This window comes from Micropterus dolomieu, linkage group LG20, assembly GCF_021292245.1.
Source record: "Micropterus dolomieu isolate WLL.071019.BEF.003 ecotype Adirondacks linkage group LG20, ASM2129224v1, whole genome shotgun sequence".
Taxonomy (NCBI): Eukaryota; Metazoa; Chordata; class Actinopteri; order Centrarchiformes; family Centrarchidae; genus Micropterus; species Micropterus dolomieu.
Window position 1 is genome coordinate 11,439,967 of NC_060169.1, and position 23,969 is coordinate 11,463,935.

The 23,969-nt window shown below is 38.4% G+C and overlaps 1 protein-coding gene across 3 annotated transcripts in view; it reads left to right on the plus strand.

The window, feature by feature from the left end:
• pir (pirin) overlaps nt 1-23,854 on the plus strand; it is a 27,457-nt gene extending 3,603 nt beyond the window's left edge. For 2 of the 3 annotated variants that reach the window (XM_046031771.1, XM_046031770.1), the window contains exons 4-10: nt 1,876-1,956; nt 5,631-5,837; nt 14,898-14,982; nt 18,560-18,604; nt 20,208-20,290; nt 22,614-22,680; nt 22,820-23,854. In XM_046031771.1, the coding sequence (XP_045887727.1) occupies nt 1,876-1,956; nt 5,631-5,837; nt 14,898-14,982; nt 18,560-18,604; nt 20,208-20,290; nt 22,614-22,680; nt 22,820-22,938 (687 nt within the window). In that variant the 3' untranslated portion in view covers nt 22,939-23,854. The remainder of the gene's footprint in view (nt 1-1,875; nt 1,957-5,630; nt 5,838-14,897; nt 14,983-18,559; nt 18,605-20,207; nt 20,291-22,613; nt 22,681-22,819) is intronic. The other variant, XM_046031772.1, reaches the window with a different exon arrangement.
• The last annotated feature ends 115 nt before the right edge of the window (nt 23,855-23,969 follow it).

The window sequence follows — 23,969 nt, forward strand, 5'->3', positions numbered from 1 at the left end:
GAAAATGGCTGTCCACCAACGTTTACCATCCAACCTGACAGAACTGGAGAGGATCTGCAAGGAGGAATGGCAGAGGATACCCAAATCCAGATGTGAAAAACTTGTTACATCTTTCCCAAAATGACTCATGGCTGTATTAGATCAAAAGGGTGCTTCTACTAAATACTGAGCAAAGGGTCTGAATACTTATGACCATGTGATATTTCAGTTTTTCTTTTTTAATAAATTTGCAAAAATTTCTACATTTCTGTTTTTTTTTTTTCTGTCAAGATGGGGTGCTGAGTGTACATTACTGAGAAATAAAATGAACTTTTTTGATTTTTGGAAAATGGCTGCAATGAAACAAAGAGTGAAAAATTTAAAGGGGTCTGAATACTTTCCGTACCCACTGTATACCAAAAAAAAAAAAAAAAAAAAAAAAAAGCACAACACCCTCCTCATTAACAACTCAGAACAATATAACAGCATTGAACTGGTGCAACTCCTTTAACCAAAAACAATAAGGTAAGCAGCACAACAACAAAAGCACAGGACCAACAGGTTTTACTGAGGCGTGAAATTCCTTCTTGGATCACTAGATGGCAACAAAGGAAAGTAAGCTACTGTACCATTTTGACTTCCAATAATGATAATTTAGGTTTATAGATATAAAGAAAATATACAGAAAGCCAGAAATATCCTGCTGGTAGCCTACTGTTAAGTTTGAATGAGCTCAAGTGGAGGCGAGAAAGTTTTGGATTAGAGATTTATTGATGACAACGCAAAAAAAAATCCCCTCTTTTGAAAGACAGGAATTGCCCCGGCTTCTGATGTGTTTTGGTGGAGCCCTTCTTGGTTTTGTGGTTTTTATTCTTCTAGGCATTTGAAATTAATGTATTATGTCTCCACCAAAGAGAGTCTTCCTTGGCCATTGTTACTGGCAAAATGACACATTGGCAGTCCCAGTTTATTGAAAATAGAGAGATCAAATACACACGAAAGACCACAAAATGTGATCACATTACTGCGGTAGCCTCTTGTGCATTAATATTTAAATTTCTGCATCACTGATGTTTCTCCCCATGAACAATCACAAACTCTCTTCTCACATGATGAAGCTCTGTTTTTGAAGTTTACTATTATTGTCACCCCTTTGACATGGCATCAGTGTTTAATTACATATTTAAAACCTTCTCATTTGGTACAGTTCATAATCAGTCTTTATTTTCCATCTTTTCTTCCCTGCATATTGTCATTTATTGGCTGTCTTTATTTCATGTCTGACTTTGGAGTAGTGTTGAAAATGAGTGATCGATAGAGGAGTAACTGAAGACATGTTAACAAGTGAAAATTCATTGTGTAAAATTATAATTATGGTATAAATCTGTAGGTAATGTGGCGAGTTGGACTTTAAATTCCAACTTTAAAAAACCCCTGAAATTGTCCTTAGATTGCCAGATGTTCCTCCAAGTGTATTTGACTTGGCAGATGTAACTTGAATCTCCCGGTGTGGTTGGACAGGATTAAGCTACACTCCCAGCATGCCTTTCAGCAGGTGTGTTTGTTCAGACTCACATGAGATTTGAAATCACACAGCTGTGGAGACAGATCACAGGCTGCTCACTGCAGAGGCCCGAGCTTTCCTCCCTTAGACAGATGTTTACCTTTGAACCCATGACCCAACTATCAGCACTTCTCTTCCTGTCCAGTCTGATCACTGGGGCAGTGAAACTACAAAACACATGCTTTTAGTGTTGAATCAGCACTTGTATCAACATTCATGGCATGGATGAAACCTTCAACATTATATTCACTTAAAATGCATTATGTAACTAATTATTAAGTCAATATTACAATAGCTATGTATGCTACATGTGTGTTTCTTTCCTCAAACAGGTAACATATGTTTTAGAGGGGATCACGGCCCATGAAGACTTCTGTGGCCATTCAGGACTACTGAAACCTGGAGATCTGCAGGTACTAGATATTTGCATATTGTACACACTTTTTTTCACTTTAACTGTTATTTTATTAGCAATCCCAAGAGGCTATAAAACAATTTAAGAAAAAAGGAATGAAAAAATACACTGAACAAAATTACAAATGCAACACTTTTGTTTTGGCCCCCATTCATCGTGAGCATGAAAGGCCTATTTCTCTCAAATATTGTTCACAAATCTGTCAAAATCTGTGTTAGTGAGCCCAAGGCACACGTGTGCAATACCCATGCTGTCGGATTAGCATCTTGATATGCCACACCTGTGACGTGGATGGATTACCTCGGCAAAGGAGGAGTGCTCATAAACACAGATTTTGACAGATTTGTGAACAATATTTGAGAGAAATAAGCCTTTAGAGAAAGTCTTAGATCTTTGAGTTGAGTCAAATGATGAATAGGGGCAAAAACAAAAGTGTTGCATTTATTATTTTGTTCAGTGTAGGATTACAGTCAAGATGGTAAGCCATTCAAAACCAGTGAACATAAAGACCGAACAGACTTCTACAAACCAAACAAACACAAAAGTCACATTGTTAAAAAGGGAACAGAAAGTGATGAATGAAGAAGTTTGAATTAATTCTCATGGTGTGTGGGTGGGTGTGCGTGTGTATTTTAACTTGTGTGAAGTGTCTTTGAGTACCATGAAAAGGTCTCTATAAATAATATATATTTTTACTATTATTATTATATTTAGGCTTTGTTTGACAGAGAAACCAACCATTTTTTTAAAGGAAAGGTGTGATATTTAGGGAATGGTGATTGATACCACCAGCAAACTGGTTAGCATGCCAACTTCAGTAGATATCTCTGCAACACAACATAGACATCTTTAATATCTTACACATTGTACCTTTAAATTCATGACTAAAAAAATGCTAAATTAAGTGGTTATATTTTCTGATATTTCAGATTTTAGATGCATGTTATATAACAGTCTAATCCTCTAATACTGTTGTAAATGTGGTAGATTTAAAAAAATCCATTAACTTGAATCAGAAGCATTCAGTCCAGTTGTTATTAATGTAAATTAATCTATACAAGCAGAAGTAGGTTTAAGCCTATTGGCATACAAATCCCCACAAACTAATTACATATGCATTACAATGTTGTGCGCTCACACTAATTGGATATCATGCCCTGTGGGTTGTTTCCTGTGTTTTTAAAGTAGTAAAGTTACATTCACACACACAGGCTGCTGACTCAGCTTCAATCTGCAGAAGAAGTTCAGTCATTTCAGCTTAATTTGCTTTAACCCACCATGTGTAACCTCTGCATGCATGTTGGTCCTTTAGGGGAAAGCTCAAACTGGCAGCTTATTTCCAAGTTAGACTGCATATGTATTTTATCATATAAGATGTTTTAAATTTAATTAAAACCACTCATGAAATCCAATTCAAACCCCTGTTGCCTCTGTTCTCTGGGGTTGTAATTATTCTCTGTTGTATTCTGCATGTTTTATTATCCAGTAGATCCCGGACAGTAAATCCCCAGCAAATAATAAGCAGCAATAAAAGAAACCAAACAGCATGAACAGTCACAGATGAATTATCAGGGCCAGCTGCATTAAAGCAAAGCTTGACAGGGGAAATTTCCAGATGGCCTAAAGGACAAGCAGAGGCTGTTCTACTAAACTAAATGCTGAAACCAGTCCAACAATGTTTCAGAATGTATTTATTATATTTTTTCTTTCAGAAGCACGTATTTATATTTTACTGAAAATCACTTTTGTCATGCTGGTGTTTTGCATAATAGTAGCCATACAATCTGTATAATACTGCTTACGATCTTTCAAAGAAAACATGTGATTAAGTTTCTGTAATGTGTTTATCCTATTTTCATGCCAGTGGTTTCCATTTATCTTATGAAACTTGACTTGCAATTTCTTTAGCTAGATATCCCTTAACAGTGAATTGATCTAGTTTAATTGTGTCAAAAATAAAACCTTAGTGTTGTGTTTTAAAACTGTTCGAGGTGTTCTGCTGACTTTTGATGCATTTATGTGCTATTAGACTCTCAGTCTACATCCTCAATGCAATACAACAGGTTTTGTCAGGTTTCTCTAATGTTGTACTTGTACTTGTGATTTGAACTAACTGCTAACAAATGATTAGCTTGTTAGGCTAACAGGCTCACAATGTCACCATGATGATGTTTAGCAGGTATGATGTTTAACATGTTCACCATCTTAGTTTAGTGTGTTAGCATGCTAAGATTTACTTGTTAGTTCTAAACACAAAGTACAACTGAGGCTGGGTTAGGATCACTGGGGTCATTAGATCTCCCTATTTGAACCAAATTTTGTGCTAATCTATCTTGTAGAACTACAGTAGATAAAAAAAAAAAAATAAAAAAAAAATCATGGGATCACCAAGTTACAACAATACATCCATTGAAGAACATTATTTCCGTCTGAACCAAAGGTGCCACGCCTCATGCATGGCTAATTAGAATGCTGCTGGTTAATTTAATACAAATAAATTGTTATGGCCTCAGCAAATAGCAATGCAAATACATATCTGTGAACATGCTTAGCATATACAATCACTGGCCACTTTAGTAGGTACACCTGTTCAGTTGCTTGTTAACACAAATAGCTAATCAGCCAATCACATGGCAGCAACTTAATGCATTTTGGCATGTAGACATGGTTAAGACAACCTGCTGAAGGTCAAACCAAGCATCAGAATGGGGAGGAAAGGGGATTTAAGTGACTTTGAACAAGGAATTGGTGTTGGTGCCAGATGGGCTGGTCTGAGTATTTCATGAACTGCTGAACTACTGGGATTTTCACGCTCAACCATCTCTAGGTTTTACAGAGAATGGCCCGAAAAAGAGAAGATATCCAGTGAGGGGCAGTTGTGTGGACGAAAATGCCTTGTTGATGTCAAAGGTCAGAGGAGAATAGGCAGGCTGGTTTGAGATGACAGAAAGGCAACAGTAACTCAAATAATAGTATGCAGAATACTATCGCTGAACAACACGTCGAGCCTTGAAGCAGATGGGCTACAGCAGCTAAGAACAAGAAACTGAGGCTACAATTTGCCCACAAAATTGGACAATAGAAGATTGAAAAAACGTTGCCTGATCTGATGAGTCTCAATTTCAGCTGCGACATTCAGATTGTAGGGTCAGAATTTGATGAAATCATAGATCCATCCTCTCTTGTATCAACAGTTCAGGCTGGTGGTGGTGGTGTAATGGTTTGGGGGATATTTTCTTGGCAGACTTTGGGCCCCTGATGGCTACTTCAAGCAAGATAATGCACCATGTCACAAAGCTCAAATCATCTCAAATTGTTTTTTTGGACATCAATGAGTTCAGTGTACTCCAATGGCCTCCACAGTCATCAGATCTCAATCCAATAGAGCACCTTTGGGATGTGGTGGAACAGGAGACTTGTATCATGGATGTGCAGCCAACAAATCCTCAGCAACTGATTGATGCTACCATGTCAATATGGACCAAAGTATCTGAGGAATGTTTTCAACACCTTGTTGAAAGTATGCCACAAAGAATTAAGGCAGTTCTGAAGGCAAAAGGGGGTCCAACCTGGTCCTAGCAAGGTGTACCTAATAAAGTGGCCGGTGAGTGTATGTGTGACATTTGTGATTGTGTCATTGGTATATTTGAAATATGTCTCCTTCTCCACCAGTGGATGACTGCGGGACGGGGGGTGGTTCATGCTGAGATGCCCGCATCAGAGGAGCCGGTGGTGGGCTTACAGCTGTGGGTGAATCTGCCAGGACGAGACAAGATGGTGGAACCAGCGTACCAGGAGCTTAAAGGCTCAGAGATCCCCAAACCCAGCCAGGGAGGAGTTACAGTTGCTGTGATATCTGGAGAGGCTCTGGGAGCAAAGGTGTGTGTGTGTGTGTGTGTGTGTGTGTGTGTGTGTGTGTGTGTGTGTGTGTGTGTGTGTGTGTAAGTTTGTGTGTAAACGTGTCACACCAGGGCTCTCAGGTTTTATCAAAAGTTTGGAGTAAGATAACGAGATAAGATAACGATATTTGCAGCAGTGGCCCCTTGTTTTTACTAGCAGTTAAATTTTACCTATAGTTCATAATTGAATAGAAATTATAACAAAAAGTAGATCTGATAAAAGACTATTTATATATATTATATATATATATATATATATATGTATTTCAAAAATACAAATGTATTAAAACTAACTTTGGCTATGTGTGTAGCAGTGCTGTACGCATAGGCCTACAGTAGGATGGCAGAACTTGCCCTACTAGCTGAGTGTGTGAGTAGGCTACACATTTCGTCTTATGAATGGTGTTTTGTGTTGTAATTGTTTGTTGCACATTTTAATGCCTTGATATCAGGAGTAGGGGACTCCCACTTGAAGCACTGTGGCTCAAGGCCAGCCATTTTCACCATCTTGATGGATGATAGCTTTCCGTCCAGAGCCAAAATATAGAAAAACATCTCTAGTCCTTTCCTTAATTTCAGGTAGCCAAAGCTAAGCCCAGTGGTGGACAGTAACAAAATAGTACTTAAGATATTTGTACTAAACTTGAGCATTTTCTTTTCATTTTATTTATTTGTTTATTTGAAAAGGGACAATGTACACTGATCAACATTCAAGCAAATGTAAGCGTACCCGAGTTAGCCACAGGCTATTTTTCATCGGCAGTCCCCTTGCCAGATGTTATTAGGCATCCAAAAATAGTAAACTGTTATAATACTATAAAATACATTATACAATTGACAAAAGGTAAAAAAATTACACTGTGTTAAAAATCACAAATAATTGAGTAAACAAGATGAGCAGATCAAATCTAAAAATAGATGATACAGTTATTGTTGGTGGATGGGACCAGCGTCAGTGTTGACAATGTTGATTTTCAATAAGCCATTTCTTAACATTACTCTTAAATGAGTAATAGGATGGAGAATCTCTAATTGATGGTGGTACTGAGTTCCATTGATGTGATGCTGTAAATGAAAAGACGGCTTGGCTGAAAAATTTTTTTTGAGTGGGATTGTGCAGTCCCTCCTAGCTGCACCTTTAGTAACTCTGTTTGCAGTTGATTTAAAGTTGATGAGGCCAGACAAAGGAGGAGGAGCTAAACAGGAGCTGTACAAGATCTTATAAATTAAGCAGACGTTTCTGTATTTTATGAGGTTTTCCCAACTAAGCAGCTTATACTTCTTTAGAATATGGCAATGATGGTAACGAAATGGCCTTTTGTCTAGAGTTTTAAGTGGTTGTTTGTATAATGATTTCAGTGGTTTTAAGGCTGTAGAGTGTGCGTTGGACCAACTTATCAGACAGTAGGTGATGTGGGAGAGAACCAATGAGTGGAAATATGACTTAGCTGCCTCAGTTGAAAGGAGGTTTCCGATATACCTGAAATTAGCCAAACTGAACTTTACTTTATTACAGACCTTCTTTATGTGGGTTTTGAAGGCAAAGTTTGAGTCTAAGTGTAGTCCTAAGTACTTGTATTCTGAGACAACTTTTAGTCTGTGTCCTGAAATGAAAATTACTTTCTCTGCATCTATGCAGGAACCTTTGGAAAGAGACATACGAACTGTTTTTGGAACATTCAGTTGCAAACAACAGTGATTAAGCCAGGATGTGACCTTCACTAATACATCTGTTAGCTTGATTGCAAACTCTTCAGCAGTCTTACCATAAGTAAAAATAACTGTATCATCAGCATACATTAAAATATCACAATTTCCACAAACAGAAGGTAAATCATTAATGCATATGCTAAAAAGGGTTGGACCAAGTATGGAGCCCTGTGGGACCCCAGTTGAAAGACATAGGGGGTTAGATTTATAGTTACCAATTTTGACATTTTGAGAGCGGAATGAGAGATAAGATTTGATAAGATTGACCAACTTTAAAGAAATTGAAATTCAGTAGTTTATACAATAGGATGTTATGATTAACCGTGTCAAATACTTTCTTTAAATCACGGAACACCACAACCCTGCCTTTATCCAGCGATGCCTTAACTTTTTCTATGAAATAACATGTAGCAGTTTCTGTCAAGTAATTAGCCCTGAATCCAAATTGCATTGGGTGCAGTGAAAAGGAGCTATTGTTGAGACGGTCAATGATTTGTTTGTTAATCAGTTTTTCATATACCTTAGATACTACAGGTACAACAATGATGGGCCTGTAATTGGAAGTAGGTAGAGGGTCACCACCTTTGAATATAGAGGCAACTTTCTTGTTCATCCAGGGAAGACTTTGTTTCTTGTTTTTACATTTAATTCTAATTGAGAATTCATGGATTGTGGATTGCAATTTTTCTGTAAATATTTGACTGGTCATTTCTAAATCATTTTCAGGATGTAGCCCATCCCAATTGATATTTTTTATGGCTGCCTTGAAGTCCTCTTGTTTGTTTTTCGGTATGCCAAAATATTCCTTATTGATGCTTCTACCGCCAATGAGTTCAATGGTAGATGATCCTCCTTCGGGATCCGGACGGCTGTCATGGCCTCTGGTGTGTTCAGATGACCAAAATTAGAGTGCTGGAAGAGGGTAGCGTTGAGTTTAGCGCCGACCACACCAGAAGAGGCCTCCTATGTCTTTCCTCTCTCTCTTTGCTCTCTTTCCTTTTTTGAAAGGCAACACTGTGATCACTGTATTTCTGGCGCATCTACTGACTGCAACTAAACACCGTCACTGATCAGTGCGCTAAGGCAGGACCAAACCATTTCATGCAGATACAGGGGGGTGGTCAGTGGTTTACTTTTTGGTCAATGGGGATATTTAACTTTTACTGCCAAAAACGAGTAAAAACAAAGAGATTACCCATTTTATTATTAGATAAATATATATATATATATAATATATTTCAGTGATGATGGTTTATATAACATACAATATTATATTGTATATTAGTTTTATTTATTTTTTGGGGCCCCTGTCAGTCAAGGGCCCTTGGAATTGTCCTAACTTTCCCCCCCTATAGGTCGCCCCTGTACAGAATTATATCATTTAGAAAGGCATTAAAGACGGGGGATGTTTTAAGAAATCGACATTTGTATATGAAATATTTTGTCATTAAAGTGGTGGTATTATGCTTTTTGGCTTTTTCCCCTCTCCTTTATTGAGTTGTATATCTTTTTTGTGCATGTAACAGGTTTGCAAAGTGAAAAAGCCCAAAGTCCAGCCCAAAGGGAGTTCCCATTTTCCACAGAAAGCTCTTCTCTGAACCGCTTGAAAACAGCTCGTTTGTAGTCCAGCCCTTCACTTCCTTGACTTGTGACGTCACAATGCAAACGCATCATAAAGCTTGCCAAGCAGCTAGTGGGTCAGGCACGCCCTCAAATCAAGCTAGTCTGAGCGGAGGCCGTTTGACTCAACTCGCCTTTGTTTGGGTTTCCATTTTAGAAATGTTGTACCTGTACCTCTTGAAAACTCATCTCTTCCGAGAACACTTCCTCTAACTCCTAACCTCTAACATGCACTTCCTGTGCTCTTCTTCTTCTATCCCCTACAAAGATCTTGTATTGATTGCACTTTTTTGTTTTGATTGCACTTTCTGTTAACTCTTACTTCCTTCCCTAGGTATTTACCCCATTGATGTGATATGTACTGTGAGCTCTTACTAGTATGTATTGTCAGTTGTAGATCTGTAGTTGATGCTCTGTTGATGCTTGTATGTTGTTCCTCAAATGTAAGTCGCTTTGGATAAAAGCGTCTGCCAAATGAGTAAATGTAAATGTACCTGCTTCCAGGTACTTTTTTTCGTATCACCTCACCTCCGTCGAGGTTCCAAGCGAGCTGAGGGATACTAAAATGTAACCTGAAAACACGACAGACTGCTGACTGGTCAGAGAGAATATTCACTATTCACTGATTGCGAGGCCAGCCGCCCGCTCACAGAGCCCTCTGCTCCCGCCGTCACACAGACCACTGCAGCAACAACGGCAGAGGAAAACACAGCTGGAAGGTTTTCATACCGCTTATCTGTCTTTACATTCTGAGGAATGTTGAAACGTTTTAACTTAAAAAAGAGAAAGCTGTGTGGATCGCTGGTGTGTGTGTCGCATTGAACATTACGTTGCGGCAGTTGTGTGTGGCGTCGCTATGACGACCAGCTACGTACTATCTCTGGGTACTGTCTGCAATAGAAAACGGAGCAGGGCCGAGTAGTCGAGTCTGTTGATTTGCGCTATTGTAGCATTTTTCGGCAAGGCAGCATAGATCGTCAGAACACCGGCAACGTTTAGTCCTAATGGTAAGATGTAGAACAATGATGTTGTGTGGTTGTGGACTTGAGTAACTTATACCATCTGCTAGGTTACGGTCGCAGTCTGAAGCGGCTTTGATTTGGATCACACTACCTTGTTTCTTACGACCCGCCCTTCTCTGCTTCTAATTGGCTAGTAGTCCTTACCTGGGAACTGCGCATGTGCAACTCCCAACAAAGATTTTCTACAAGTAAGATGCATCACTCTGTAGCTCAAGAGCGGAGCGTACAACACATAGGGTGAAAAGAGGAGCTGCAGCAATGTGCAGTATGAGGAAAAAAAATGGTGTTTCTTGAAAATTAAACCATGTAAACCTGGTCTGGTACAACCCCTAATTAAGATTTTGAACCTGAAAATGAGCATAATACCACCTCTTTAAAATCAGATTATTCATTCCAAGTTCAGTTGTTCTGTTCTCCATTTGAAGTCCAAATTTAACATATTCATATGTTAAAATTGGGATATTTTGTGTATCGTACATGATCCAGTACTGGAAAGCATCCCAGAAGGTCTGGGTTACACTACAAGTAGTTACCACAATTATCTAAGAAATGAAAAATCGACCAGACACCCTTTTCCATCCATTCACTGTAGAAAAAACATTTTCTCTTAATTAATATACTTCTGTTATTCCATATTGGGACCATGTGAGGAGTAAAGTTATGTTTGTATACGAGTTTCCAGCAGTGGAGAACCTGTTGATGGAAAGTTGAAAGCTTAATAGGTCATTTGGATATTTTAAAGTCACATCTTAATAAGAAATGTATGCCACCAAACTTTTTGAAGATTTTGAAGGGGAAATAAAACCAGAAATTATCGCCTTTTATAATAAAATTTTGTAACCATTTTAATTTGATGGTACCATTCATTGGGTCAAAGTCAATGGCATTTAACCCCCCTTCTTCGGCAGGTTTCACTTTATCGCTTTTATTTATATAATGATATTTATTTTTCCATATAAATTTGAAATTATCTTGATTGATCTTCTTAATTAATTTGTCGGGTATATCCAGTGAGTAGGCTGGAAAGGTAAGTCTTGACAAGCTTTGAATTTTAGTAAGTAAAATGCATCCAAAAACAGATAAGTCTCTTCGAAGCCAACTGTTAAGAATAGCTCTATCATTCTGAATGGTATTTTATATGTTGGATGTTTCTCTAACCTTTTTATCTTTGGAAATTATAATACCTAAATATTTAACTTCTATAAACATTTTTTAATGGGATATTATACATGTTAATCATGGCATGGTCTTGAATAGTTAAAATTTCACATTTTGTCATATTCAACTTTAAACCAGATGCTTTGGAAAACAAAGAAATCTCTTTTAATGCTGCTGGAACTTGTCTTGCATTCTTTAAAAAAAAGTGTGGTGTCATCTGCCAGTTGACTTATTACCAATGAATTTCCCATGACATTTAGGGGTTGGATGTTCGGGTTATTTTTTACATGGATTGCTAGTAATTCGGCTACAATGATAAATAACAAAGGTGAAGTTGGACAACCTTGTCGAATGCCTCTCTTTATATCAAAGCACTTAGATGTTCCAAATGGCAGAGACACTGAACTACTGATGTCTGTATATAGAAGATTGATTATGTCAATAAACTGTCAAAACACAAGTCCAAAAAAAGAATAATTCCATCATCCTTAATTAAGTGCCTATAGTCAGAACAGATCTAATTCCAATCTTATATTGTCATGTATAGCTCTGTCTCGGAGAAAACCAGATTGAGTATCACTTATCAGCCAGGCCATTCTTCAACCTGTCAGCAATCACATGAGAAAACCGCTCATAGTCAGTGTTCAATAAGGTGATAGGGCGAAGATTATCAATATATCTTTTGTCTTTGCCTTGTTTGGGAATGAGAGTTATTAGTCCCTGTTTCATTGAAGGTGTAAGTGTCCTATTGCTCAAAATGTCCTTTTGTAGCCTCCAATAAAAATTCTTTCAGGTCAACCCAAAAGAATTTGTAACAATTCTGCTATTCTCTTAATTGCTTCATCTAATTCTGGCATTCTGATCTCAGAGTCACATAGGCCCTGCAACAAAGTCGCAGACATCAGCCCAAGGATCGGTACGTGATGTCACGGCGGTTGCGTCACTTACTGATCCTTCAGAAATGTTTGGGAAAATGTAGCGTATGTGGATGCTACCGCGCTACCCGGTCAAAGAGCTTTGTTACTGAAAAACTATTTGATTCAGAAAATAGCCACGCTACCACCAAGCTACGGAGAAATGTAGTTAAACTAGTAACGGCGCTACTTGTAGCAACACTACTGCCCAACACTGGATATGACATAGTGAAACAGTTGCTTCCAGAAACAATATCATTCATTTGAAGTTGTTTTGTGGATACCTCTTGAATATGAGTCCAATATTAACTCTCTTTTAGCTCTGTTTTTGGTCTCCTCAAGGAAAATATCGGGCTCTTTAGCTGCCTAATGGTCTGCTATGTTCACCATAGTCTCTGACAGTGTCTGTCTGGCTGTTTGGTGTTGAGCATTGTACATGGGTTTTTTAGAGCTTCTTCACTGAAAACAGCTGCCTCCTGCGGCCGGATTGTCACGCTGTTTTCACAATGTCATATGATACATTGTTATTGTAATGTATCATTTATAGCTGCTTTAACTTATACCATGAGAACAATGTGAAAGGTGCTATAATCACAAAACTCTACACATAGACAAGTTACAGTAATGCGATTCCTATTTTAAGTAATGAGTAGTGAGTGGGATTCCTATTTGATATTCAGTAATTGTATTACAGTGACTAGTCCAGGTGAAGCTCTATTATTTCGACAATTTTGGGGTTAGCTTGTTGACATACCCGGAGTTTGGTAAAGGCTTGATATTAGTTTGGCTCCTGTGTGTTTGGTTGATAGACTGGTCTGGTATGTGTTACCCTGGTGCAGGGAAAACAGGACAAATCCAAATCCCTGTAACTCCCCTTGGCCTATTTATGTGATGTGTGTTCTTAGCTGGCTTCTTCTTCTTAGACGTCTGGAGCACTGTTTACAGTCACTGGTGCTGAAGTCAAACTACCTGTTGATGGTCAGTCAATATCTCCAAAACATAGACTGGCTGACTCTTAAACGACAATGTCGTGTTTATTATTTCTATATGTATGGAGGTTGTTAAAAGGCACCTATAGTGGAGCTGGGCTAAGTAACAACTGTAATGACAAATCAATTCAAGTTTATTGACAGTATAAGGCACATTTAAAAACATCAAACAGTGAACAAAGTGCTTTACTAAGAGATTAAATTTTAAAAAAGTCACACAAAAAACACAGTAAAGATCAAAATAAAAACACAGACATAAATACAAAAATAAAATAATTAATGAAAGAATAGAATTACTTTTAAAATTATAATATAACAAAGAAATGGTTCTTTAGAAAAGTTTTAAAGGCATGGCACGGGATGATGTAATTGCTAGTGGCAAACTATTCCACAGTTTAGGGCCAACAGCTGAAAAAGCTCAATTACTTTTTTTTTCTGGATGTGTTGGATGGAGAGCAGTGATTACTCACCAAACCTGAGGGGTCGGCAGTTGGAATAAGTCGAAATGTAACCAGGTACAGTCTATGCAGTGCTTTAAATTTAATTCTGTACTTCACTGCTAACCAGTAAAGAGAGGCCAAAATGGGGGAGAAATGGTCTCTCTTCCTGGTACCGGTGAGGAGTCTCACTGCTGCATTTTGAACCAACTGCAGCTGAGATAGGGCTGACTGACTGATTCCTACATAGAGAGAATTGCAGTAGTCGAGTCAAGAGGACATAAAAGTGTGAATTATAGTCTCCAAATCTTTAACAGACTGGAGTGATTTTAATTTTGCGTTTTGCCATCCAGGATTTTACATCCATAATGCAATTTAAAAGGGAGTTAACACTGCATGCATCACAAGATTTCACCGAAATGCACAGCTGGGTGTCGTAGACCCCAAAGGAAGCATATATATGGAAAATAAAATAGGGCCTAATATGGAGCCTCGAAGTACTCCACAGGAGATGGGTGCCGAGGAAGAGGACACATTATCAGTTCTAACAGAGGCTGATTAGTCTTGGAGGTAGGAGGCAACCCACTGAAGGGCCTGCCATGAGGATGGGATGGCAGCAAGTTTAAAGCAAGCTGTATTAATGGTTGTTAACATTTGAGGCCAGTGCAACAGTGCAATGATGTAACAAGTAATCTTAGTTGTTTTTAATGCGTAATATGTAAAGGTTAAATGATTACATTTCAAGTAACTTGTCCCTGAAAATATGTGTTGTATTCATTGCATTTCAACAGATGACAGTAGTAATTCTACACAAAACAGGAACAAAGAACTGTAAGAAAACTCAGTCACTTTCATTTCCTTCACTTTGCTGACTTTCTCACCTATGTTCCCTATTTGCAAAGCCTCAAAGCTGAGAGTTTCATTAAATTCATTTACACCAACTGCCGAAGTGGAGTAAGCTCTACCTGGTAAAAAATAAAACTGAAAAGTACAGAAAATAATGCACAAATCTGTTACGTACAAGAAGTGGAAGCCACAGAACTACAATAGATTCGGACTTTGTATCCTCAAAATACCATGTGATTATTAGTAGGTTGTCAACAACAAATTAATTGCAGCTTTAACTTTAACTTTAACTAAAGTTTGTGGCTGTGTGTAAGTAAATTACTGTCTTTTTTCTTTATCAATAGTCTAAGGTCTTCACAAGGACCCCGACCATCTACTTGGACTTCAAACTGCAGGCAGGGGCCCTGCATGTGCAGCAAGTCCCCTCAGGTATAGAATAACATTTCTAAATACACCGTAGTGTGTCTGTAAATGGTTGGTTGGTTTGGGCTGCGACCAATCTTCACCCATCTCCCCTCACTGCTCTCTTTACGCTCTGTTACTGGAAGCATACATGCACTCTGAAGTGTCGTGTTTACCACAAACCTAAGTGAATGTTGTCCTCTTGTGTCAGGAAACAGAACAATGCGTGATATTTAGTAACATAACAGAGCACTCTGGGCTTTTGATGTTAAAGCTTGACTTTGTCTTGTATGATCAGTTGCTTTTGGTGGCTAAAATTAGCTGTTAGCAAGCTTAAAGGTGCATTGTGGAGTTTTCTTGTAAATGAACAAAGTTTTGAGTTACATTCAGTGTTACTTCACAAAATTTCCCACGTGTTTGTGTACATGCATGTGTGTCCTTGTGTACAAACAAAACTGAAACCCACTTTAGAAAAACAGTGCTCTATAGTGATACTAGTGGTCAAAAACACCACAGGGTACCTTAATATGGATATTACTCTAAGTGCTACTTCATAACTCCACTCTACTTGTGCTAACATGTGTTTATGTTTAAGCATTTATCATTATCCTCAATTACCACTTGTGACCACAGTGCCTGCATGTTCATAAGATTCAGAGGTTCTCAAACAAGTTACAATCCACAGTAATTCAGAATATTTCACCACACTATTACTAGTGTAGAATATTGTGTTTTGCATTTTACAGGCTCTGTTAACAAGGACAGGCCTATAGGTTAGTATACATAAGGTTCACTCTAGGTTTTCAGAGACTGTGAAGAAGTAATAGAAATGTGGATAAAAGGGTTATCAGCAGACATTTACAGTTCTGACAAACACCTCAGGGCTCCTTAACCCTGTAAAACTGTTGGCGGATGTGACAGCTCCACATTTTACATTACCAGAGAGCAAAAGAGAGACACAGAGAAAGAGAGCTTTCAGCAACAGGAGGGGAACCTTTGTTCTCATCTGTGATTTTTTTCTTAAAAATAACAATATTGCATTCCTTTTTCTGATGTTAAAGTGTTTGGGGTAATTTCAGATTTTACCCTCATGGAATAGTTTGACATTTTGGGAAATAGGCTATGATTATTTGATTTCTTACTGTACAAAAGACCTTCTCTTACATTGTTTAATATATATTCTCTGTTCTTTAGTTGGGACAGTGAGAGAGCGATAAGGTCGGGTAAATCTGTGACGTCGTCATAGCGGAACTTCGGGTGAGAGGACCACATCGTGTTCATGACGTTGTGTGCAAGCTAGTTAGTGGGTCGTGATATTAGGCTACTACCATAAGGTGTTGTACTCCTAAGATGTGTGCGTCAATGACAGAAGTAAGTGTAAATGCACTTTGTGTGTTAATTACGTTTTATGGCTGTTAAAGGCCGTTAAAGGGATACTATGCGATTCTGCATATGATAAACAAACTCATGAATGCGCACTGGTAACCAGTCCTATTCTGCTGAAATATAGCAGAATCCACAACGTCCGCTGTCTCGAGAGCACGTTAGCCTCAATAAGAGGGCATGTTTTAGAAGCACTCTAGAAGGTGTGACAACAAGCCTGTCAATATTTAAATATGCATTGAAGCAAAATATTTTTCTAAGCCTAAGTCTATGACACGGTGGCTAGTTTATTTATCGGTAGGATTATCGAGAGGAACTTCAATAGTTACAATTAGTGAACAAACATCATGTTTGCACACAACCGAGTAAATAAAACTAGCGAGTTATTTGAAATAGTTTTTACAAAAACACAGTGACTGATAAGAGTTGGGAAGCACAGGAGCGACTGTTTATCTCCAGGGCTGAAGTCAGTGCTAACTTTAGGGCTAACCTCCTTCACTCTTTATTCAACAGTTGGCAGCAACACACGGGAGCTCCTCTTTAGTCCTGAGAAGCTGCAGTCTTTATTCACCAGCCACTGTAACTTCTATTGTACATTTACTGCTGAACAAGCCTTATTGCTGACCCGTTTGTCTCTATTCACCGGGGCTCCGTTCACACACGCGCTCCGTCTCTTTCTCCTCCACCATACACACACTGACCGCTGCGGCTAAGCTTACAAAGCTAACCAGCTGGGATCATCACAAACATGACAACAGACAGACAAGACAGTAATACTGAACCTGTCGCTTATGTGGAACAGCAAAGCTAACTTTAACGTTACTCAGCTGTCCAGCAGAAACAGAGCAACTTGTTTCACAATTCCTCAGACCTTTCCCTCTGTGGCTGTTTCTCAGCCATCTTCTCAGCTAAAGTCCCGTAATAAGTTCAGCATGTTCGAATGTACCGCTGTTTACGTTTCTCTCTTCCACTGCTTCGAGCGCCGAGCAGCTTTGTTTGTGCTCAATTTACAGACCCAGGGCTGTGTAGGAAAACCGGATTTTTTTTTTCAGAGCACACGAAAAACGGAGAGCTACCAACCCATGAGGAAATATTCGTCGAATTTAACAAAAAGTGAATTTGATAAGAATCGCAAAGTACCCCTTTAAACGATAGTGGGAGATCAGAGTGGTAGTTAATATGCGTACCTCTAGTTCTATGAGTGTGTGTGTTGCTTTGTATTAAGTTGACCCAAGAACCTTTTCTATTTAGCTAACAGACATACTTCATGTTGGATATGTTTAAAGAAAAGTCTGTGTTAAAGAGTGCCAGTAGTGTAAGAGAAGTCTGTTTAAATGGATCGCTAAATGCCTGCTATGCTATTAAGAGGGCCTTAATTACAGGTGTGGGGTTTATATTGCTCTCTTTTAAGTTGTACGTTCAACAGTTTATTCTCACATATTCTTGTTCAGATAATGATAATAGTGAGGTATGATATAGGATGTAACAAACAGCATTGTACTCATTGTTTTGATTTCTTTGTTTATTGACAGAAACCACATCCACACACATTTATCTCCTGAATATAATAACGTTGAACCATCCTTCCATCTCTCTCTCCATGACTCTCATTTCCTGTATGAAGTCAATGCGTAACCTGTACATCCTGGCCTTAAGTAGTGTTCTGGCCGACACTCCAGGTGGAGACTGGTGATAAATACAACTAGTGCCTTACAGCCTGCACTCCAGCTTTTCTCTTACTTACACTAACAGAGAATTAGATGATTGATACCACTTTCATGTCTGTACGGTAAATATGATGCTACCACGAGCAGCCAGTTAGCTTTTAGCACAAAGACAGGAAGCACAGCTTTACTGTGAGTTTCTGCTCGTTGTTTATCTGTCCGGCCAACAGTTTTACTGTATTGTTTCACTCCCACTGATCTCATAATGCAGGCAGCTGTTTTCAGACAAAACAATCCTACTGTACACTACCTACTCAGCACCAAACGGCAGACAGACACAGTTAGCTGGTGAACATAGTGAACATTTAGCAGCTAAAGATACAGATATTTCCCTCTGGAGTTGGTAGAGACCAAAAATAGAGATATGATAACGTTTTTCCTTAATTTCTGTATGTGCAAATTAGCAACTGTTTGCTCACAAGCTTTATTGCAGGTTTTACCACAGATAACTCTTCTTAGATTATTTACCTTCTAAATAACATTTCTGTGTTTGATAGGATGGACTACATTCATCTACACACTATCCGGATCCATTCATGTCGGTGAGTTTTGTTTGGTTAGTGTTCTACTAAAAGAAAGACCCACTGTCCACCATTTTTTTTTATTTGAACTTTGCAGCTTGAGTTTATTTCTCTTATGAATACTGTTGAACACTTCAGATTAATAAAAGAAGAAGAAATCAGTAATTACCAGGGTGATAACTGAGATTCTTTAGTTGGATATGTGCACTCTTTTCAGTGTGTTTGATCACTGCCTCACTTCCCTTCCAGCTCTTCTTGCTACCATATCTATGTTCTAAATGTGTGTGATCTCAGTCCAATTGCAACTTTGCTTCTATGTTCATCCAAAAGGCCAATGGGTTCTACTTCAAAGCCTGGTGGATTCATACTGTCACTACACTATGATCTGTCCAGACTTTAGACCACTCCATTTCAATCTGAAATTTACCCAACATCACTGGAACAATTGTTATGCTACTGTGTATACAATTATTTCAGATTTTGGCTTCATATTAGTCACCTTACTCAAATGTTCTCACTACGCCCTATTGTATCAGTGTTGCTGTTTGACATTATACAGTGAAATACCGCCTTTCCTGCTTATTGGACGACATTGTGTGATCAGGGAATTCCCCTCGCATGAGAGCAAGCCCTTTCAGACAGTGGATTCATTTTCAGAGGCATTCTTGGTTTGTTGAAATCTGTTGTTTTCTGTCAGAATTCCCCTTTTATTATGTTTTCATAAAATTTAATTCTGATTTGATTACTCTCCACGTTACACTGCAGAATCTCTCAGTCTGGTTTTAATTGCTGGCAGATGTTTTGATGACACGAGAGGATGAAAATGGCTGCTAAGATTAAAGAAGTTATTTGAATCTTAAGTCTACGACATGTAGTCTGGCTAAATCAGGACCAGCTGGCTATGATGAATGCATTAACCACAAGTGGAAGTGTCTGGCTTTCTCAGCATTTAGCGTCCGTACTTTAAGTGTTTCAATGTGCAAACATAGTGGTAAACCAGGTTAAAATGTATGAAACATACAGGTGCCTATATTTCTTTTAAACTCAGTAGATTTGTGATGCTACACATAAAATTTGATCGACAAATTATACAGAAATACCAATGTCTGAACATGTTTCATCTCATTTTCCACTTTATTGCCCTCTCACACCCTTTGTGGGGTTGTTATCAAGGTGATGGAGAGGTTGAATGGCTGGGATTTTCTGCCAGTCAATCAGAACTGCAGAAGCCTCTTGGATGAGAGGTGAAACATCTTCAAGTATCTTCATCCAAGTCTAGTTGCCCTTGATTTTAACCTTCAGTAGATAACTATGACCTTGATGAATCTTCATAGACATCATTACTCCTGTTTGCAAATGTCGGGACGCCTGCTGACTTAGTGTTAATTGGAATTAATGTCATTATGAAGTTCAAATAAAAGACATCAGTAAATCATGGGATTGTCACATTGAATTATATTGAAGTCCTGTCAAAATGTAAGTGGGACAGAAATATGAATATTATGTTGAGTAAGGCTCAAGTAAATTGAAAATGTAGTGAAGTAGTTCCATCTGAAAATGCGGTAGCCCACTCACTCAGCCAAAAAGAGTTTAAACAAATTTGTGAACTTTTTTTGTTTTCCAGGCCCAGATGAGGAGCAGCAGAAGGTAGAGCCCCATCATACTGTGGTGTTTGGAGATGGAGACTGTGTCAAAGTTGAAAACAAGGTGAGAAACTTACGTTCTCTCTATCGAGACCATAGACTGTATATAAAAAGATTGAGACCCGTGCTTCCCAAACTTCTTTCCAACATGGTCCCACGCCTTTGGAAGCAGAACATATTACACCCTGTTGTCATTTTTGGGATTTAATGATGTGTTTGCATACTTACTAAATCATCTTCGTCCCCTGTGGACCTCCCTGGAGCCCTAAGCAAAATTTAGCTACGGGGCCCTCCTACCTGACTCGTGGGCCATGTAGACATTGCTGCACAGTCACACCTGACACCCACAGTGCTCTCACTGCAATCATCCCTCCTTTGAAAGAGTCTGTCTCTGTAATAAACCTGAATGGAAACTTCTTCTAGAAAGATTTAGTGCTGGTTTGAATGGATCTCTACGCCCTAACTCAGTCCTCATAAAGTCTGTTTTGATTGCGGGTCAATATGCTGGGTCATTTGGTGGAGCAGCAACTGTTCCATTAGGGTCTGAGCTGCTTGTATCTGATGCTGGCTGTCCATCTCTGGCTGTGCTGGCTGAGGCTGCCTGTACTTCACGGGTCTGTGTGACTTGCTAAATACGTCTGGACTGGGTCTGTGCTAGTACTGGTTGAGTCTGAATGTGGATCGACTGTGCATGTACTGGCTGATGATCCAGAATATACTGATGAACTTAGGTATATAAATTATACTGTATATTATATAACTTAAAAATACTTGATGGATATAAATGCGATCAGTTGCATCAGGCCCATTGAAACTGGCTCCCCCAGTTTTCCTATATTATTATATATTATTTAAAATAATTAATATATTTTTAATATATCAAAGGTAAAATACTATTTATACCATGACTTCACTGAATACATGATGTTTATTATTTACTGAGAGATGTGCATTCCTATTGCAAAAATCAATATTTTAATAATCAATAGTCAATGTCAGTCCACAGCTCTTCATCTTGCAATAGTCCACAGTTGTAACTACACCTTGACTGAGAGACAGATAATCACTGTCTTGTTTTAAAATTATGTATGAATGAATGTTCATGACACGGTTAACTTTGTCCAAGCTGCAGTTTATAAACACTATTGCCCGTTGGCATTTATCAAACGTAATAAATAGTTGTATTTCACTCAAACATTGTTCAGACACAAAGTGTGGCAAGCAACCAAGACAGGCGACGAGATGCTCTATTTCCGCTATCGGAAACACATTGCCTATCTTAGACTCCTCTTCCTTATGTCAGTGATGATGTTAATGTCTTTGTTTTTTTCTGTTCCAAGGTAATGGTGTTAGGCCAGAAAATGCCACATAGACTTCTCAGGTATCCATTGTGGAATCCCTCAGTACGCCTCATGTCAGCTTTGGTTTCCTGCCACCACGTTGCTCTTATAGATGGATCTTTGTTTTTAGGCTTGTACTTCCAGATGTCGTGGAGTGGGTAAACACACCCTGGGAATTCTCCAGTTTCATTTGATTTCTTTTCTTCCATGTTAAGTCTGTCCCAAGCAGCAACCTCCGGAGCTGAAAAATGAAGCCAATGCAGAAGAGCCAGTAACTGCTGTTCCTCCAATGGCCACTTGAGGCTGGCTCCAGAAGCGAGTCAAACCCCATAGTTCCTCATGTGAAAATGCCCAACTTTACAGCAGAAATATACAAAAAATGTTTTTGGTCTCTCTCTATAACAAATTTTCCCATTCATGGCTACTGTACAGAGGGTGAATTTTTATATAACACAATTTAAATAATAATAAGGCTTAAAGTTCTGCATGGAAATGGCATGGCAGCATTGAGTGACAGGTCAGTGCCGTGGCAGGTGGAGCTTCACAATTACTCAGTCACAAAGACTACGTCCATGTTTTTAACAATCTATATGGTCTGTCCATCTTGTACTTGAAATTTAGTTTTACTGTCTCATTAAATATTGCTAACTTAAATCTAAGTAGTCTAGCTTACATCAAGCATACTAGATTGTTTTTTGTTCCCAAATTAATCAGATTGATTCAACTTTATTTCAGCTCTACTTTTTTGATCCACCTCTGATTTAGACCAGTGATTCACAACCTTGCATTGTAACCCCTTTAAGTGGAGCAACTCTACTCACCCTCACAAGCCATTGCCTCGTTTAACCAGATGGTTTAATATGAAATTTTTAAGAGGCCCCCTAACAGTGAAAATATCCAGTATTACATAAGTAAAAATCTAAGCTTAGCCAAAAGTCAGAAAAAATTGAATGATCTTGTGACCCCACGGATTTATTTTATGTGGGGTCAGTCCACTTAACACACAGATACAGATAATGATAGCACTGCCTCTTGTTTCCTCCCCAGAGCTCTGAGGTTTCCCATTTTGTGCTGATTGCTGGAGAGCCAATCAAAGAGCCTGTGGTACAACACGGTATATAATTTGTGTTATTCCGTCCATGCTGGTAACAAGTCACTGCAAAAAGAAATGCTTGATGTGGTTCAAAAATCACAAATAGAACTTAATGAATATCTGTAATCTAATACGTTCCTATCTTGTGTCTGCCCTTCAGGTCCATTTGTAATGACCACAGAAGAAGAGATCAGAGAGGCTGTAAGGGACTATCAGACTGGCAAAAATGGCTTTGAAAGGGCCGAAAACTGGAGGTCCAAGATCAGAAACTCTTTCTGAACATTATGTATTGTACTCCGTCTGTCTGTCCGTGGTGAATATATTTACCTTACTTGTTTGCTACTATAGAAGGATTTACAGTTACTCATCTGGGAGACGATTTTATCCAAAGCAACTTACATTTGAGGAACAACACACAAGCATCAATCAATCAGTGCAGTAAGCGAACTACGAGTGACAAAAAAAATAGTAAGAGCAGGAATAAATGATAGCACAACATGGAAGTAAGAAATGAAAATGAGTGCAGCAGGAGTATAAGTACTCTGATTGCCCTCCGGATTAACAAGACAAAAGGGTGGTTTCAGTGGGTGGGTCAGAGACACACACCCAGTTGTTTGTGATTGCTCAGCTGGCCTTCAGTTTCTAGTAAATTGCTCAGTAAAGTGCAAAGTGATAGCACAACAGGAAGTAAGAAATGAAAATAGAGTAAATATTACCTTGTTGCTACAGTCTCTTATTCGCCCAAGGGTGCTTGTTTTGATGTTTAAAAATGAGTATTGGGTATAGTGGGTATTTATTTTCAGGATATGTTCTGTATGTGTTTACAGAAAATTTAGTACTTTTCAGTGTCTTTTTTTAACTTGTTACGTGTCCAAGTGCTTCATGCGGGAGTGGACAACATGCTCCATTGTTAGCAGTATAGTAGTTTACCCTCTCTTCCTCGTAAAATATAGATTTTTAGGGAAAATATGCTTCTAATTGCTCTCCACTCCCCTTGTTAAATTTAAGCTTTATTACATTTTCCTTTTGCTGTTTGACATAACACTTTAACAGAGCTGTTAGGAAATGTTGAAGTATGAATGTTTTAAAAATGTTTTGATGTTTTACCACAGGATATGCTAAAGAAACATTAACCTAATTAATCATTATGATATGACCTCTGTAACCAAAAACCTTTCCAGACCACATTAAAATATTGTTTAAAAAAGGTTTTGCATGTTTCTCAATTACTATAAGCAGATAATAGAAAAGATGCCGAAGCTGCTGTTCCTCATTTGCATACAAATCATAAATATTGTACTCATGTTTCC